This window comes from Tenrec ecaudatus, chromosome 1, assembly GCF_050624435.1.
Source record: "Tenrec ecaudatus isolate mTenEca1 chromosome 1, mTenEca1.hap1, whole genome shotgun sequence".
NCBI classification, from domain to species: Eukaryota; Metazoa; Chordata; class Mammalia; order Afrosoricida; family Tenrecidae; genus Tenrec; species Tenrec ecaudatus.
Genome location: NC_134530.1, coordinates 30,476,635 through 30,494,002, shown reverse-complemented (window position 1 = coordinate 30,494,002; position 17,368 = coordinate 30,476,635). Strand labels below are relative to the sequence as shown.

The 17,368-nt window shown below is 52.9% G+C and overlaps 1 protein-coding gene across 1 annotated transcript in view; it reads left to right on the top strand.

Moving 5' to 3' along the window:
* DNAJC11 (DnaJ heat shock protein family (Hsp40) member C11) overlaps nt 1–17,368 on the top strand; it is a 60,793-nt gene that overhangs the window by 41,203 nt on the left and 2,222 nt on the right. The window contains exons 5-14 of the mRNA XM_075550575.1: nt 2,405–2,533; nt 3,471–3,593; nt 4,439–4,512; nt 8,846–9,035; nt 9,530–9,615; nt 9,912–10,028; nt 14,852–15,007; nt 16,000–16,069; nt 16,854–16,911; nt 17,050–17,192. Of these exons, the coding sequence (XP_075406690.1) occupies nt 2,405–2,533; nt 3,471–3,593; nt 4,439–4,512; nt 8,846–9,035; nt 9,530–9,615; nt 9,912–10,028; nt 14,852–15,007; nt 16,000–16,069; nt 16,854–16,911; nt 17,050–17,192 (1,146 nt within the window). The remainder of the gene's footprint in view (nt 1–2,404; nt 2,534–3,470; nt 3,594–4,438; nt 4,513–8,845; nt 9,036–9,529; nt 9,616–9,911; nt 10,029–14,851; nt 15,008–15,999; nt 16,070–16,853; nt 16,912–17,049; nt 17,193–17,368) is intronic.

The window sequence follows — 17,368 nt, the reverse complement described above, 5'->3', positions numbered from 1 at the left end:
CTTATACTGGCCGTCCCTGGCCTTTTCCCCAGTCGCGGTGGCATGGGGTTGTTCAGCCCGTCCATCTGAACGATTGAAAAATGCCGGCCCCACCTGAAGGCTCTTACGCAGAACTTGAGCGATTTCAGAACGCCATTTTGGAATGTCAAAATTAAATTTCATGAACTCAGTATTTGAGATCTTGCTCAAGTTTTCCTGCTTCAATAGAAATTTCAGAAAATGTCTATTTATGTTTATTTTCCGTGATTGGCGTTTTCTAACTATCTCAAAAGCTGCCACGTTTTTTTTTATGCTCCATTTGTTACGTTTCCAGCCTGTTGCGAGCCAAGTGTTGTGTGGCTATCCTGGGTTTGGGTAAAGGTCCGCACACCCTCCAGGACCCGGGGATGGATTTAACCAGCAATATCTATCGAGGCTTAAATCTTTCTAATAGGAACATTTAAATGGGCTGGAGCATTGCATTTCCTTTGTGTACCACATCCATTTCATCATAGAAATTTATTGTTTCTATTACTCTTTGAGTACACCGAAGTACTTGTAAATTTTGAGGACAGCTTTTGTTCATAAGTAGCTTATCACATCTTAAATTGATACATTGCATGTGTGTGCACCACAGCTAATCCTAAGACTGTTCTTGCTGTATAAGCTTCTTGGTTTAAGAAATTGGAAACATTTTTGGTTGTTGTTTTAACACGACAAATTCATATTTGAGGGTCAACACTGAACAGCTTAATATTGAGTGTCTTTTTAACTGCATTTACAGTGTGTCTGTAATAATGTCAGAAAGCAAAACCATTCTGTTTCTTATGAAGCCATTATTAGGAATAATTGAGCTGATTTCGGTTCAGCGTGTTGGATGACATTGTCACACTGGCATAGTGAGCAGCCGTGGGTCCTTCTTCTGCTGACGAAGCTGGCATGGCAGCTACTCCGAAAAAGCCTTAGGACTGAGAATTAAGCAAATGAATGTAATGCAGTCAACCACAGGAGATGAAACAGCCCCCCCCCCAAGGGACAGAGGTCAGAAGGCAGGAAGACGGGAGAGGAGACGGACAGGAAGAAAGTGGAGAGAGTGCTGTCACATTCTTGGAACTGTCCTCAGTGTCTTGAATCAAAAGGTACAAACTGGAGTGGAAAATGAATCTGCTCTGTAAGCTTTCACCCAAACTGCAGTACAAAGACTGCTACCTCTCTGTCTGTCTGTGCCACGTGTGTGCGTATCCATCGGCCAAGCTACAGATCCTCGATTGGGAGCCTGGTGCGCTGCCTGTTAGCACTCAGAAGTCAAACGGAGGGAAGAAAGTGGGAGAAGCTGGGAAGGGATGTGTAGTACATCACAAATGATGGTTGTCCTGACATGGGGGGTGGAAATCCACCTCGGACCAAATGATCAGCAGTTACTTTAAAACAAGGATGGGCATATAACGGGGCTGGGAAACTAGAGTAACAGAAGTGGAACCAGGCGGAAGCCATGAGCATGTCCCCGCGTTAGGAAGAAGGTAGTCGTCGTCACTGGCTACGCACAGCTGGTGTAGACTGCAGTGTGGACTGTCACCAGAAGCACAGGGAGAATGCTTCTAAGAAGAAGCAGCAGTAGCCAGGGCCCGAGCCTCTCGTGGAGTGATGGCAGTGTTGTTGGTTCGAGTCACTGAGCTGCGCTCTCCAGATGGGTGTGGCTCAATAGACGTGAATTAAACTTCTGGAAAGCTGTTTCTCAAGATGGGCCTTAGGGAATTTAAGATCATGTTTGCTTCTGGTTGTGTGTTCACATACTGGTTTATGGGGCCCATTTGAAAAGGCTTCAGAATCTAACAAAATAATAAACATTGGCTCCCTGAGGGAAGTGCCCATTCTCGGTCAGCAGAATGTCAGCTTACTATTTCTTCAGAGAACTGGATATTTCCATTTCTCATCGCTTAATGTGCGCGGCAACTGTCGGAGGTGGAGCAGTTTGTAACTCCCTCGCTGTCCATAATTGGTTCCGTTTGCACTCGGCATGTTCTGTGCGGAGTTTGAAGGCAGCTGCATGGTGTAAGCGTGTTTCCAGGACGACGTCTGCAGATCACTAGCCAGTGTCGAGGTGGCCCTCTCACCCAGAGGGTCTGCTTAGAGCGGCGCCGTGGACCCTCTCCCGCCCGACAGACCCAGTTGTGCTTGCTGAGTTTCTTGCGGGCCGGCGTGGTGGGTCACCCCCTGTAGCAACGACTGCCTCACCAGGTGTGGGGAAACTTTCCCAGCTGGACCTGGTGCTCTGCACCTCAGCCGTGCCCTGTGATGTTCCTGCTTCGTGGCTACGTCACAGACTGCCCTACCTGAGCCTGGTGAAGCGTGAAGTCAGGTGGGTTGCCGGCTTTCTAAGCGGAGGGCCACTCCCTCGGGCTGATGGCTGGCTTCTCTCCCCCAGGGTACCATCAGCGTCGGAGTAGATGCCACCGACCTATTTGATCGGTACGAGGAGGAGTATGAAGACGTCTCTGGAAGCGGTTTTCCACAGATTGAAATTAACAAAATGCACATTTCCCAGTCCATCGAGGTAAAGAACACACACCTGCACCCTCCCCCTGAGTACAGCCAGCCTGGCGAGGGGGCATGGCCCACCCGCAGCTGAACTGAGCCTGCCTGCCCCAGGCCTTTCGTCTTTATTCATGAAAGTATGCAATTAGCAGCTAAAAAGAAAGAAAGCAAGCTGCAGGCCCCGCCTGGTTTGTTAGTGCTGTCTGAAATGCCTGCCAGCATGGGGGGTGGGGGGGCGGGGCTCCCAGGGGCCGGATCTGCTCAATTTGGAAAGTCCCAGTGGTCCGGCAGACACAGAAGCCCAAGGTCATGGTGATTTGTGAGGGAAGGGAGCACCGAACCCTGCAGGTCATTCTAAAAAGTGGCTTCCCCTGAAGCCCGCTGTTGTGTGCTGACCTGAGGAGCTATACATCGTTTGCCTGCTGCCTGAGCCCTGGTGTCCCCACCATGCCTTCCTGGGCCCATTATTCAGATGTGGGCGTTTCAGGCCAGTCTTCTGAGGGTCGCATGAGGCTCTGTCTCCATTCCGATACCTGTTCTCCAGTGTGTCCACCTGGAATGTGGAGCTCTAACTTGGGGACACTGCTGTCCTTTTGGAACGCCCACAGCCCCGGGGAGGAGAGGAGCCCTTCCCTCACCAGGTCAGAGAGGGGCTCCACAGGAGACACCTGGCAGAGCCTCTGGATACGCTCCGACCCGGGTGTCTGGATACACACCTCTCTGCATTTGACGAAACGACGACTTGGGAGCAGTTCCGATTCTCAGAGTGAGAGGGAAGTGAGCAGCTCTGGTGACTCGGCTCACCTGCCCACTCTGACCTAGGTGGCATCCTGGCATCACCACCTGGGCCTTGTCCTAACATAGGTCAGGCGAGTCCGGTGCCGGCGGGACATGGGTTAGGAGTATGCATGGGCCGATGGGACACGCATTGCTCATCTGCAGACGTTCCTTTCTAGGCGCCCTTGACAGCTACAGACACAGCCATCCTCTCTGGAAACCTCTCCACCCAAAACGGGAATGGAGGCGGCTCCATTAACTTCGCGCTCCGGAGAGTCACTTCTGCCAAGGGCTGGGGAGAGGTAAGCACACTATCTGCCGGGGCTGTGTCAGCGGATTCTGCACACTTACCCACTGGGGGCTACCTTGCAAGGGGGCCCAGGGCAGCGGTATTCTGCACACTTACCACTGGGGGCTAGCCTGCAAGGGGGCCCAGCGCAGCGGCCCATCAGGTGGCAACAGAGTTCTCAGGGCCAAGCATCTATGAGTCCAAGCGAACATCGGGCCTCATCTCTGAGACAGCGTCCTCTGAGCCTGCCAGACAATGCAGGTTATGTTGGAAACACAAGATTTCCCTGCAGACTCCAACTTCCAGGAAGCTAGTTTAGCATCTTTATTTCCTTGAAGCAAAAGCCCGTGGACTGAGCCCTTTCCCTGCGCCACCCCAAGGCCAGGCACGCACTCAGTGAACGCTCTGGTCCAGTGACTGGTGGTCATTCAGTGCTGCCAGGCAAATGGAGCTGTATCAAATTAACTTTGAAGCGTGGCCTTGAAAGTCACCCAGCCTGGTAAATGAGGCAGCCCGCCAGCTGCAGGCTCCAAGGCTGAATGCAGAACTGCTGACGGCCTTCAGCCCGGGCCCAGGAGAGCCATCTCAAGCCACCTATGAGACCCCGAGCCGGGGAAGCAGAGCAGAAGGGAACGCGTGGAGGGAAGGAGCTCGCCTGCCCACAGCAGCTGGCCTGGGCCCTGAGAGGGCCGTGCGTGTGTTCTGTGGAGAAGCTGCTTTCCGTAGCGGCAGCAGGTGGCCCCTGTGGGCAAGGGAGAAGATGAGGCTGGACACCTCCTCATGCTAGCTCTTAGAGCCTGGGGCCAGTGAACCTCCTGTGCGGGGACAGCACCATTAACGCTCTCTTTTCCCAAACAGTTGGAATTTGGAGCTGGAGATCTTCAGGGTCCTCTATTTGGTCTCAAGCTCTTCCGGAATCTCACACCACGATGGTAAGTAGGGGGGAATCTTGATGGCTTGTGTTCGGGAACCCAGGTATTCTGTGTGTGGGCATGGTCTCAGTGAAGGTGTCTGCCCTGTGAGGTCACGAGCAGGGAGGGTGTTGGGAGGATGTAGGAGTGGAAGGACGTCTGGCATCCTGGGCCGCCCTGGGCCGGGCTCACCTAGGAGCGGCACTTCCTCTGTGCGTGTGTGCCTTCATAGGAAGCTGGTCTTCTGGTTCTGTTTCCGATAGCACGCTCTACTTTTTTTATTTATCATTTTATTAGGGGCTCATACAACTCTTATCACAATCCATACATCCGTCAATTGTGTAAAGCAAACTTGTACATTCGTTGCCCTCATCATTCTCAAAGCATTTGCTTTCCGCTTGGGCTCTTGGAATCAGCTCCTCATTTTTTTTCCCTCCCTCCCCACTCCTCTCCCTCATGAACCCTGGATAATTTATAAATTATTATTTTACCATATCTTACACTGCCTGACATCTCCCTCCAACCACTTTTCTGTTGTCCGTCTCCCAGGGAGGAGGTTATATGTAGATCCTTGTAATCGGTCCCCCCTCCCACTCTCTACTTTTTAGCTAGGTTCTGTAGTCCACTGGGGTGACCACCTGGAACCCACAGACAGTGCTCACGAAGTAACGAGTGAAAGTGCTCAGGATACAGTTGTTCAGTCTGGACATGCTCCCATGTTCTATCGAGGTTGCTAACACCCAAAGGGCAGACCACTCCGCTGTGCCTCAACCTGAGGGTGCTCCGCTCAGGCGCTGTAGGACAGGGATCCCAACTCCTGCGTTAGAGCCCCAGAAGGATCCTCTGCAGTAAACCTCAGCCCAAAGGCACTCCAGGTGGGTCTGCCAGCCCACCTCCCTGAATGAAGTGCCCACAAGGCAGCCTTCTGCTCAGAAGCACTCCACTTGACATGCTCGTGGCCTGGGACGCTCACCACTCTGTCTCAGGCTCTGCTGCTGTTCCCATGCCCCTCCTCAGTCGTCACCACTGTCTTCTGGATTCAAGAGATTCACTGCAGAGGGCTCTCGGGGTCCAGAGGACATGCTCCACTCCTGCTCTCAGTGGTAGTGAGACTCCCCCACCCCCTGCGTCTCCGAGGGCTCATTTGATGGCCAGCATGTTGTCAAGCCCTCACAGCGGAGTCCCATCACTATCTTCACCTACTCGACCACAGGAAAGGCCATCTGGTGGGGTTTACAAAACTGGCTGGAAGAGCCATGTTAAATGATCCACAGTCCTGCAGTCCCAGCGAATGCAGCCTTCCTATTTGAATTCTTTAAAAAAAATCTTAGGCATGAAGCAACCTGTCCTCTTTAGTGATTGGTCATCAAGGCAGCCTGAGTTCCTTCCTCCTTCGCTCCGCAGTGCTGTCCTGGCCCAGAGCTGTCTGCCCCAGAGCACAGTGCATCCTTGTTCCCCTCTAGGAGCGGCTGTGTCAGCGCCACAAAAGATCTGGATAGGAGAGAAAATAAAGCCTCTTTCTCCTGAGGCAACAAGGAAACAAAGGTAGCCCAGAAATTAGGTTCAGAAAGCATGTCTTCCCCTCCCGACAGAACGGGGGCTTGCATGCCTACGGGGGCTGCAGGGTGAGAGAGCCACCCTGCTCTACAGGCCCACCGCAGGGCACCCCACCCAAGAGGAGGCCCGTGTGCAAGGCTCCTGAGGGACACGTAGCCCCAGCCAGAGGCCATGAGACCACAAGGGGCACCAGGCTTCCCTGCTCTCAGCCTTGCTCTCAGGGGTCTGGGTCCAGGCATTCAGGGCCAGGGTGTAAATGTGAACATCTCAACAAAAACTTGAGGGACTCGGTATATAAAGCATCGTGTTTAACTCAGGTCTGCTGGCCTATGTCTGACAGCACAGGTCCCCTGCACTGAGTGTGAGGCCGGGGCCCAGAGAGCTCTTATCAAGCACCTCGGAACTGATCGAATCAGGCACATAGAGGAGGGAGACACTTTGTTCTTGCTGAGCCTTGTCAAGTGTTTGTCCACTGAGGGTCCCATCAGCCTTACAGTCTGGCTTGCACTTGTCCTTGTACGTTGACAGGCTGAGGAGTCCGGATCCATGAAGGGGCAGGGCGATTTTCAGGTTGGTGGGTCTGGGGGCAGAGCTCCAGGGCGGGCAGGCAGCCCAGTGGGAAGGGTCCTTTCAGGCCCTGTGACCACACTGGATGTGGTCCAGAAACCACCCTGCTGGTCTGCCCACCCAGGGCAAACATCAAACAACCCAACTGCCATCCAGTTGATTCCAGCTCATAACAACCCTGTAGGACAGAGTAGAACTTCCCCTGTGGGCTTCTGGGGCTGTAACTCCACAGGAGCAGAAAACTGCCTCTTTCTCCCGAGGACCAGCTGGTGGTTTCGAACATCAAATCTTCATAAGAAATAGGTCACACCCTTACAGTTTGATTCTGTTTCATTGCGCCTGCAATGGGGCTTCAAAATTCTCAGGTAGTTTTTATCTCTTCTACCTGCCTTCCCTGGCCCCATAGATACCTTAAGCAGAGAAAGGTAGTGTTGGGTTGGGCCCGGTGAGGGATAGTCAAGGGGTCTTGCCCTTCATTTGACCAGGGAAACACCCTCTGGGTGTCTGTGAGTGAAGTCTGATTAATGATGAAAAAGTCAGAAAGAAAATATTTTGAAAATGATGATGGCAGCAAATGTACAAATGTGCTTGACACGATGGATGGATGGATGGATGGATGGATGGATGGATGGATGGATGGATGGATGGATGGATGGATGGATGGATGGATTGTGCTAAGAGCTGTACAAGCCCCAATAAAATGACTTTTTTTAAAGTGACTAATGGTGATCAGTCACCTTTTATTATTATTTTTTAATGCAAAGTATGCCCTCCAGAGTCTGGGGTGGGGGGAGAAGGGGGCAAGTTAGGTGTGTATTAGAAGGCAGCTTGTTCACTGGAAGGGGAGTGGTGTGAAAGATACTGAAGAGAAGTACCCCATTTTAACCAGAAGGTGGTGCTGCATTCCCTTGCAAACAGCTGGAGGCCTTGCGGGGAGCTGGGTGCTGTCCTAGCTTTTCAGGCCACTCCGTAGAATGCAGCCAGGCTGCTAGCAGGTTTGTGCTTCTGTGGGGTTTAAGATAGAGTGACGGCTTGGTTTCTACCAAAAAAACTCCAATCTCACTGTTCTGGGAGTGGGCCTTGGCATGTGGTTCTCAAACTTTGCTGAACGTTAGAATCTCCCTGGTGTAAAAAACTCAACTGCCATCGTAGTGATGTGGACGCATAGCGACCCTATAGGACAGGGCAGAACTGCCCCGGTGGGTGTCCGAGACTGCAACTCTTGATGGGACTAGAAAGCCCCATCTTCTTCTAACCTGGGGGGGGGGGTTAGTGCAGCAGCCCAGTGGGGAGCCCTTTCTACTCTAGTGGACCTTAAGGATCCAGCTCCGTGTATGTCACCGCCACCACCTCCAACTAATTGCAGAGCCCCTTCTCTTGGATGGCCTTGAGATCACCTGGGAGCAGTGCCCCGAGCTGCATTGTTCTTTGGTTGAAACTCTCTCCCTCCTCTGACACCCACCAGTGTTCAGGCTGGTGGGGGGCAGTGTGTGGGGTTTAAGGCCGTGAGCCCGGCCGTTGTTGTTGTTGTTGTGGCTGTAACACAGCTCGTCAACACTGGCGGTGCTCCATTCAACTCCCGTGTGTGCTTCTTTTCAACTTCAGGTCTCCCCTTCCCACTTACACACCCCGTCCCACCCCATCCCTTTGCCCCGTCCCTCTTCCCCTGGCCTAGACACAGTCTTCAGAGTCTTTTATTTTGTTTTATTCTTCCATAAAAATGGTGTCATGAACTATGTTTGAGGTTGACTCGCTTTGCTGAGCACGTCTTCCAGTCGTGTCCGTGCCGTGAGGTGTCTGAGTGCTTGTTGTGGTCTAGGGGTGGGTAATACTCCATTAGTCGTGTGCACCAGAATGAACGTATCCATTCCCCTCTAGAGAGGGTTTGTTTTATGTTGTTTGTTTGTGTGTTTAACGACCTTCTTGGAAGGAGGTAGTACTCTTCTGGAGACAGGGCATGTTTTAAGCCCCCCTGGTGGCTGATGTGCAGCAGGGTTGGATCCGCCGCCTAAGAAAGCCGGCGCCCCGGTGCCCATGGAGTAGCCGAGCTGGGTGGAGAAGGTGTGCAGCAGTAAGGCAGAAAGGGCTAGCTGGTCTGCGTTTGCCTGCCGGAGCTGGCACAGACTAACCACGATGTGAGCAGGTCCTGAGTCTGGCCGAGAGGACAGTCTGCAAAGCACAGCCGAGGGCCAGGTGTCACCCACAACCCTTTGCCTGTGTGCCCTTCTAGCTTTGTCACGACAAACTGCGCCCTGCAGTTCTCGGCCCGAGGGATCCGGCCCGGCCTCACCACTGTCCTCGCGAGGAACCTGGACAAGAACACCGTGGGTTACTTGCAGTGGCGGTGGGGGATCCAGTCAGCCATGAACACAAGCATTGTCCGGGACACCAAGACCAGCCACTTCACTGTGGCCCTGCAGGTGAGGACGGCGCTCTCCTGGAGGGTCAGTGGGCTCTGGTGGGTTTACCACCACCACTGGTGGGGTAGACTTCGGGGACACCTCTGGGGACGGCACCTCAGGGTCAGTCTTGGACTCCCAGGGTGGCTGCATTCAGATGGTCCTGAAGCAAAGAGCCATTGTCGCATCTTCTGAAAGGGGAGGCCCAGCTTGGTCCAGGGAGCCCCAGAGCAGAGTCATGCTCTCAGATGCCTTGGGAGCCAGCCAGGTGGGGTTGTAAATGAGTGAAAGGGAACGCAGGAGAATGGGACCCAGCCTGCTTGGAGGGACCGTGCCTAAGAAGTTAGAAGGCTCCCAGGCTCTAAATACTGGCTGCACACCAGTGCTTACACTCTTGGTCACATTCCCTAAAAGACACCTCTGAGGTGGAGGAACGGCCCTGGGGAGGCAGTGCCGATATCCCACAGAAAGGCCAGAGTACCCGCCAGCACTCAGTTTACCCTGTGTCTCTTCAGCTTGGGATCCCACACTCCTTCGCCATGATCAGCTACCAGCACAAGTTCCAGGATGAGGACCAGACTCGGGTCAAAGGATCGCTGAAGTACGTCGAGGCCCCTCGGGGACGGCACTGGGCTGGGAGGCTCCCTGCAAGTGGAGCCTCCCCAAGTGTTTCCTGAGTGCCTCCTGCTGCCCGCCAGGGGCCTTTCAGTCCCCCCAGTCCTGGGCCTTAAGGAGCTCGGAGGCTAAGCGAAGCTCGGTCAGCTGACCTGGGCATCAGTCAGGCACTTGCGCCTCCCTTTGGGGACAGGAAGGAAGAGCTGGAAGAGCCATGGGCTGGAGGGGAGAGTGGAGACGCCAAAGAGCTCACCCTGCCTCACTGCCTATCTGCTCTCACAGGGCAGGCTTCTTTGGGACGGTGGTGGAGTACGGAGCTGAGCGGAAGATCTCCAGGCACAGCGTGCTGGGTGCTGCTGTTAGTGTTGGCGTCCCGCAGGGCGTTTCTCTCAAAGTCAAGTAAGGTTAACTCAGATCTTTATGGCCAAAAGTATCTGCCGACTTGTAGCTCAGCTGGACTTGGCTGAATGAAGTAGCCTTTGCCCTGTGGTTTGGGTGTGTAAATAATGTCACGGGGCGCAGGAGCCCGTGTAGGAATCAGGGTCTCTTCTTGCTCACCTGCAGCCTCCTGGCCTGCCCCTCGGACTCGGACATCTCGTGTCGGGGCTCACCTCCGTCTGCATGCACACAAGCCTGTTCCTCACCTCCTAGCTAGGGCCCCTCTGTTGTCCTGTAAAGAGTTATTCTTCAGAGCTGCCTGTCCTTCCTCCCTCCTCTTTCTGTTTTCTCTGAAGCTCCTCCAGGCCCACGGTGTCCCTCTAAGCTGTCGGGCCCACTCATTCATGCTGCCGGTCCAGGGGGAAGGGCTTGGTCCCCATCTCACTTGATCTCCACAAAAATTGACTCGGTGGGCCATTGCGCATGCCCCACCCCCCACCCCCGCCTTTCTTCACGGACTACAGGTTACTTCTCTCTCAGCTCTGGCTTTGCCTTCCATCGGCTGCTCCTTATCTCCCAGGCTGCTGAGTGGAGGCTGCCGTCAGGGCCAGCCCTTCTCTTTCCAGCGTCCCATATTAATGACCCCATGCATAGATGAGGTCCAGCTGGGCCCTCACGCCTGCACCCTCGGACTCCCAACTTCCTTTCCCAAATCTCAAACATCCCAGATCCAGAACAGAACTTAACCCCCTCAGACAGCCTCACCCCAGCCCACCTCAGTAAATGACAGCTCTGCCAGTCCCTCTCCAAAGGGAGCCTGACATTATCCCTGCTGCTTCTCCCACCTTCCAGACAAATGAATCTGGGAGGTCTTTCAGCTCTGCTAGCCATCGGAGTCTGCGTGTGTCCCCTCCCCGCCCCCATTCCTGCGACCTCACTGCTGCCTCTCATCTGCAGGATGGCGGTATCCATCTGCCTAACGTCTCTCCCCTCTGCTCTCCCTCTCCCCGGAAACTCTAACTCACAGGACCTGACAGGCCAGCATGGAATGGTGGCTTCATGGGGTTTTTGAGATGGTATTTATGGGAACAGACTACCATTTCTTTCTCCCTGGGGACGACTGGTGGGTTTGAACCACAGGCCTTTCTGTTAGCAGCCTGATGCTGAACACTCTGCCCCACCAGGGTGCCCCTCGTTACCTTACTTTACTCGGACAGGCAGGCTGGTCTCATCAAAATAAGCTCACCGAGGACTGCGGCTTTGTTCTCTCTACCTACGCCCAGAGTCTAGAACACAGCCTGGCAGTTAGGTAGATCACACCCCATTTGGGGAGGTGAGAGCCAGCATAGGTGCCCAGGCCCCCTTCTCTCCTCTCCTAAGATGAGGACACACCTGAGCGTTAGTATGAGGTGCTTCAGAAAAGCCGGGAAAACACTGGGCCTCCACTCAAGCCCACCCTCAATGCAAGAAGAACACTTTGTTCTAATAACCAGGATTCTGTGCTACTCACCCTCCCTGAAGACAAAGTGGGTGCATAAGCTAATGTCAAGAAAGCTGATGGTGCCTGGCTATCAAAAGATACAGCGTCCAGGGTCTTAAGGGGTTGAAGATAAACAAGCGGTCATCTAGCTGAGATGCACAGCAGCCTGTGTGATCATGAGGTGTCGATGGGATCAGGTATCAGGCATCAAAGACCCAAAACAAAACCAAAAATATCTCATCAATGTGAATGAGGGGGGAGTCCAGAGTGGAGACCCAAAGTCCATCTGTCTACAATTGGACATCCCCTTATAGAGGGCTCACAAGGAAGTAACAGCCAGTCAGAGTAGAATATAGCACCAACAAAACACACAACTTTCCTCTAGTGTTTTTTTAATCGTTTTATTGGAGGCTTGTACAGGTCTCATCACAATCCATACTTGAGCCCTTGGTATCGGCTCATAATTACCCCACCACCATCACTATCATGACCCCAATTCTACCTTACAAATCCGGCTAGATCAGAGCATGTACACTGGTACAGGTAAGAGCTCCCAACACAGGGAATCTAGAACAGATGAACCCCTCAGGACCAATAATGAGAGTAGCAACACGAGGAGGGAAAGGGGAGATGGGGGCAGAGGGAGGAACCCCCAGGGGATGGACAATAGAAAAGTGGGTAAAAGGGAGACAGTGGTCCATGTAAGATGTGAAAAAAATAATTTATAAATTATCAAGGGTTCATGAGGTGGGATGAGCTGACACCAAGGGCTCATGTAGAAAGAAAATGTTTTAGAAATGATGATGGAAACATGTACAGAAGTGCTTGACACAATGGATGGCTGTATGGATTGTGATAAGAGCTGTAAGAGCCCCCCCAATAAAATGATTGCTTTTTAAATAATTATTTATTTTAAAGACTCGGAACATCTTGATTGTCCATTTTCCCTGTAGTTTGTGAAGCCCCTGCATAAAGGACAAAGAGAGCTGCCATGGTCTTTTTTTGTTAACCCCTAAATTGGGACCACTAGTAAGGCACATCACTTCTCTGGGGTTCCTTTTGCTTTTTAAACACTTTGCCCAAACAGAGAGTCCTTGACATGATCTGAATTGAATTCACATTCCCCAGAATGCCACTCTGCATCCCGGGAAAGAGATATTTTCATTTCTGCCAATAGAGCCGGATTGTCTGCCAGTTGAATCGGTGTCCATACCAAAGTTTTCCCAGAAGGCCCCAGAGGTCAGTAAAGGCAGCTGATTGTCCTTTGCTAACTTCGCCTTAATGCTGTTTACAGGGTGCATTACATTAATTTCTAAATGCTAAATAAGCCCATACATATCTGGGAGCACCCCCTTGACCATAACATATATTCATATGTCGCTTGGTGTGATTTTGCGTAGGACTTTTGCCTCTATTTTTTGTTTTGTTTTATAAGGGATGTAAGTCTGCAATTTTCTTTTTATTATTATTACTATATAATTTGTCAGGTTTGGAGACGAGTGTTAGTGTGAATTGGGAAGTGTTTCTTCTCAGTTGTCTGAAGAATATGTGGTAGGCTGGTGTTATTTTGGCCCTTTATGTGATGGAGTTTACCTGGGAAATCATTCGAGCCAGAATCTGCTTCATGGAAAGTGTTGTCCCGCAGGTGTACATAAAAGCCCTGTCCTCTTGGCCCCTGTTCTTGGTTCCTGGGTTGTAAGAAACCTTGTCGCAATCCCAGACACCGTATTGGTTCCTCCTGGTAACTGATGGATCAGTATAAACCCCTAATCAAGGCCGTACCCCATGGGGCTGAGAGAGAACTGGGGCCAAAGGACTGCTTTACCCCCTGAGTTTACAATGGGCTATCACGGGATTTTAACTGACAATACTCAAGAAATCCAATCTGTGCTCGCTTTAGCGAGAGAAGCCTTTATTGTTCAATTTTGCAAAATAGGGCAAAAAGGGAGGGATGCGCCTCACAGCTCCTCTGAATGCATTTTAGCCCCTTGTTCACCAGCCCCTTCCCCCGGTTCCTCATTGGCCGAGTACCATGGGGTTACCCACCTTTCCCAAGCTTCTCCTAGGAGTTTTCTCCCTCGCCCTGCCTTTCTTATCGCATCAGCTGCACACGTTCCGTAGCCCAGGGAGCGGAGCTCTAGTGATTGTCCTGTGGGTTATGGACCGTGCCCTGGCTTTGAGTGACTACCTGACCCTTGCTTGCTGCTGATGGAGCAGCCTGGTGACTTGTTTCTCACGGGGTCCTGATCCGCCTTCCAGCCCACTGCCGCCCGTCTCCAGCTTCTCTTACACCCATCCAGTGACTGTTTCATCTCGGAGATTGGGCTTCTTGGTTTCAGAATTCTGTGTTGATAGTTCTACTTTCTCGACTGAGACTTTGTTATTTTCACTCATTATGAGGCTATTCCCTTATTGTAGCAGCTGCTTTAATCCCCATCTGCTCTGGCCAGCATCTGGGGCATCTTGCAGTCTGTCTCTGAGCGTCTCTTTCCGTGTCTTCCCGATTCCTTCTTGTAGTTCTGGATTTTATTCAGGGTGTTGTGTGTGACAGGAGCCCTGGTGGCGCAGTGGTTCCACTGTGGGCTGCAATCCACAAGGTTGGCAGTTTGGAACCACCAGCCGCTCCCTGGGAGAGAGATGGTGCTTTCTACTCCTGGAACAGTTAGGGTCCCAGCAACCCCCTGAGACAGTTCTGTCTGGCCCTACAGGGTCACTGTGCGTCGGGCATCCTCTTGATGGCCGGGAGTGATACACTCTAAAGACTACGTTCTGTTCCGTGTCCCCTGAGAGTACTGAGTTTTATTGTAGAACATTGAGCTCAAACTGCAAACTCTGGTGTGCCTGTGGAGGGCAGCAGCCAGAAACTTGGGGCGATGGTTTTAGCCTTCTCTAGAGACCTCTGGCGCATTAATATACAAAGCTACCGGCTCCCCATCTCTGGCTCTCTTTTCTGGGGACCCCCACATCGCAGCGGCTTTGGTAGCCCCCCAACTCTGAGCTTCCATCTAATAGCACTGCAGGTTTCCCCGAGGTTCCGCCACATCTGCAGTGCCCCCTGGGCCTTGCCTTCAGGCTGAAGGTAGTCCAATAAAAGCCCAACAGCAGCCAATCCCAGAAAGGACGCTTGCTCGTGTCCTTCATCCTCCCCTTCCTGCCCTCCCCAGTAACGCACAGACACCCCCAACGTGTGCCCAGGCCTGGGGTGACCCAGAGGCAACGCTGCTGCACCATTCCTTTGCCCTCCAGGTCTCCTTGGTCGAAATCACGCAGCCAGCAAACACCTAGTTTGTATACCTAAGAAGTCAGTCACCCTGTGGCTTATACACCCCAGCACCCCTGACTGGTCTTGTTTTGTTCTTTTCAGATTAAACCGCGCCAGTCAGACTTACTTCTTCCCGATCCATCTGACAGATCAGCTCCTCCCCAGTGCTGTGTTCTACGCCACCGTGGGGCCGCTGGTGGTCTATTTTGCCATGCACCGGCTCCTCATCAAACCATATCTCAGGGCTCAGAAAGAGAAGTGAGTTTAAACGGGGGTGGGGTGGGGTGGGGGGAATCACTGTACATAGTTCTGTCTGTTTCCTCCACCATAAAATGGAGCTAACCATAAACCTACCCCACAGGGTTGCCATGAAAAGTAATTAATGCAAATGAGTGCCTGGCATGACATCTGTCTCAGAAATGCTTAGGAATGTTCCCTGTGGCGCACTGTCATCATTGGTGGTGGTGCGACTCATTCGTAACCTTACTTTGAAGTTGGCTTAAAAATTGCGGTTCTACCGCAGTAATTCATTCTGCCATGTGAGATCAAACTGTTTTCTTTACCTTATTCTAACAAACAGTTCTTTTCCCTGGCACTGAATTCAAAGAGGGTTGGGGTCTAGGTTCTGACATAATGACATAAAAGACATGAACTCTGGTCACGGAAGCCACCAACGTGCAAATTCCAGTTTCTTGTTGATGATCCACTGGGGCATGAAGCAGAGTGAAAGCCTTAGTGAGGACAGCCCCACAGAAGACTGAGAGGTAGCGCAGCCTTGTTGCCTCCTACTGAGTGTGCACTGGGCTTAGGGCACGCAGGAGAAGGGAACGAGGCTCGGCGTCAGGGCCTGGATCCGGGCCTTTGACAGGTCAGGGCTGGGCAGACCCAGCTCCCTATGAGAGCTCAAGGAAACACTTTCCGCTTCGCTCAAGGGCGCTAATTGCCCTCACCCTCATGCTATAGAACCATCCTGGAAAGTCGGTGGTGTCTCCTGTGGATCTTGGCCCAGGCCTCCACTTACTGGGGCTGCTTGCCCCCGGAATCTGTCTGCTCGAGTGAGAACTGTGGGGGCGCCGCCCAGGGCGTGACGGATTTGCTCGAGCCTGCATTGGGAATATCTGCGAAAGTTCTCCCAATAGAAACCCTCTCCGTGACAGACGTGGTTGCCGGGCTCGGGGCCAGCGCGGGCTTGTGTTGACTCACTGCCGTGTCATCCCGCTAACATGTGGCTTGTGTTTCCCTCACGCAAGGGAGCTGGAAAAGCAGAGGGAGAGCACGGCCACAGACATTCTGCAGAAGAAGCAAGAGGCGGAAGCTGCCGTGAGTGCTCCCCAGGCTGCCCGGCCCCTGCTGGTGGCCCCTCTTCCTTGGGTTTCCCTGCTGCCCCTTGTTCTTAGCTCAGGGAGGTGGGAGGGGCCCAGACACCTGCCCCTGCAGCCTCCCTGTTCATTTTCGGGCCTGTACTGCTTATGAGCCACCAGACTGGGGCCTTGCAGCCTCGTCCTAAAGGTTGGATACACTAGTCCTCCGGCATAATGAGGTGTCTTTAACTAAACGCTGTGCCCATTGTCCTCTTCTCAGTTTTTCAGAATGGTGCCCTCTGGAGAGAAGGCAGGGGGTACCTGTTGGTTCTTCGTGGGCAGAAGGGCTGGGATGCAGGGCATACAGCATACAGACAGGTGACCCAGAGCATGCCACAGCCACGTGTGCGGACTGGGACATGGGAAACAGGCCCTTAGTAAAAGAAGCTGAGAATACAGCTTCGCTGTTGATGCTCCCTGTTTTTAGTGTTGATGACGTTGGTATGTTCGGACGGGGTCGCTGAGATGCTGCTGTCACTCGCCCTGCTGGGTGCCCTGGGGTGGGGAGAGGGGTTTATGCCATCACTGGAGCGAGCCGCTTACTCCTAGGGCTGGCAGTGGGGCCTAGTTCTCCAAACTTACTTTCTCCCTGCCCTTCCAGGGTCCTGAGCAGCTGAAGTATAGACAGAGGTCCTCAGACTTGTCACTGGGTGCACCCCACAGACCCCATGTCTCTGGGCCTCTGAATAAAAAGGTGGGGCCCAACAAAGGTCCTAACAATGGTCTTTCTTGTTTTCTGGCAGGTTCGGTTGATGCAGGAATCTGTCCGAAGAATAATTGAGGCAGAAGAATCCAGAATGGGTGAGAAGGCAGGCCCGCTCTTGGGCCAACAGAGACAGGGTTGGGGGTGGTGCCCAGGGTCTCTCGGGAGCCTCTGCCAAGCTGAGCAGAGACACGCCCTCTGGCAACCAGCTCTGGCCCTTACTACTCTCTCTTCAGGCCTTATCATCTTGAATGCCTGGTATGGAAAATTTGTCAAGGACAAAAGCAGGAAGAACGAGAAGGTCAAGGTGATTGACGTGACTGTTCCCCTGCAGTGTCTGGTGAAGGACTCCAAGCTCATCCTCACGGAAGCTTCCAAGGTAGAGCAGTGCCCTCCCGGCATGCCCTCTGAGGAGGAGACTGGAAAGGAAGGGGACCGCGTCTGTGTGGCAAAGATGGCCTGGCCCCTTGGTTGCAGCAGGGACCTCACGTGACCTGTGTTGCCACCAGGCAGCACGGACCTGCCACTGAGCGCCCGCTGTGTACTGAGTGTCTC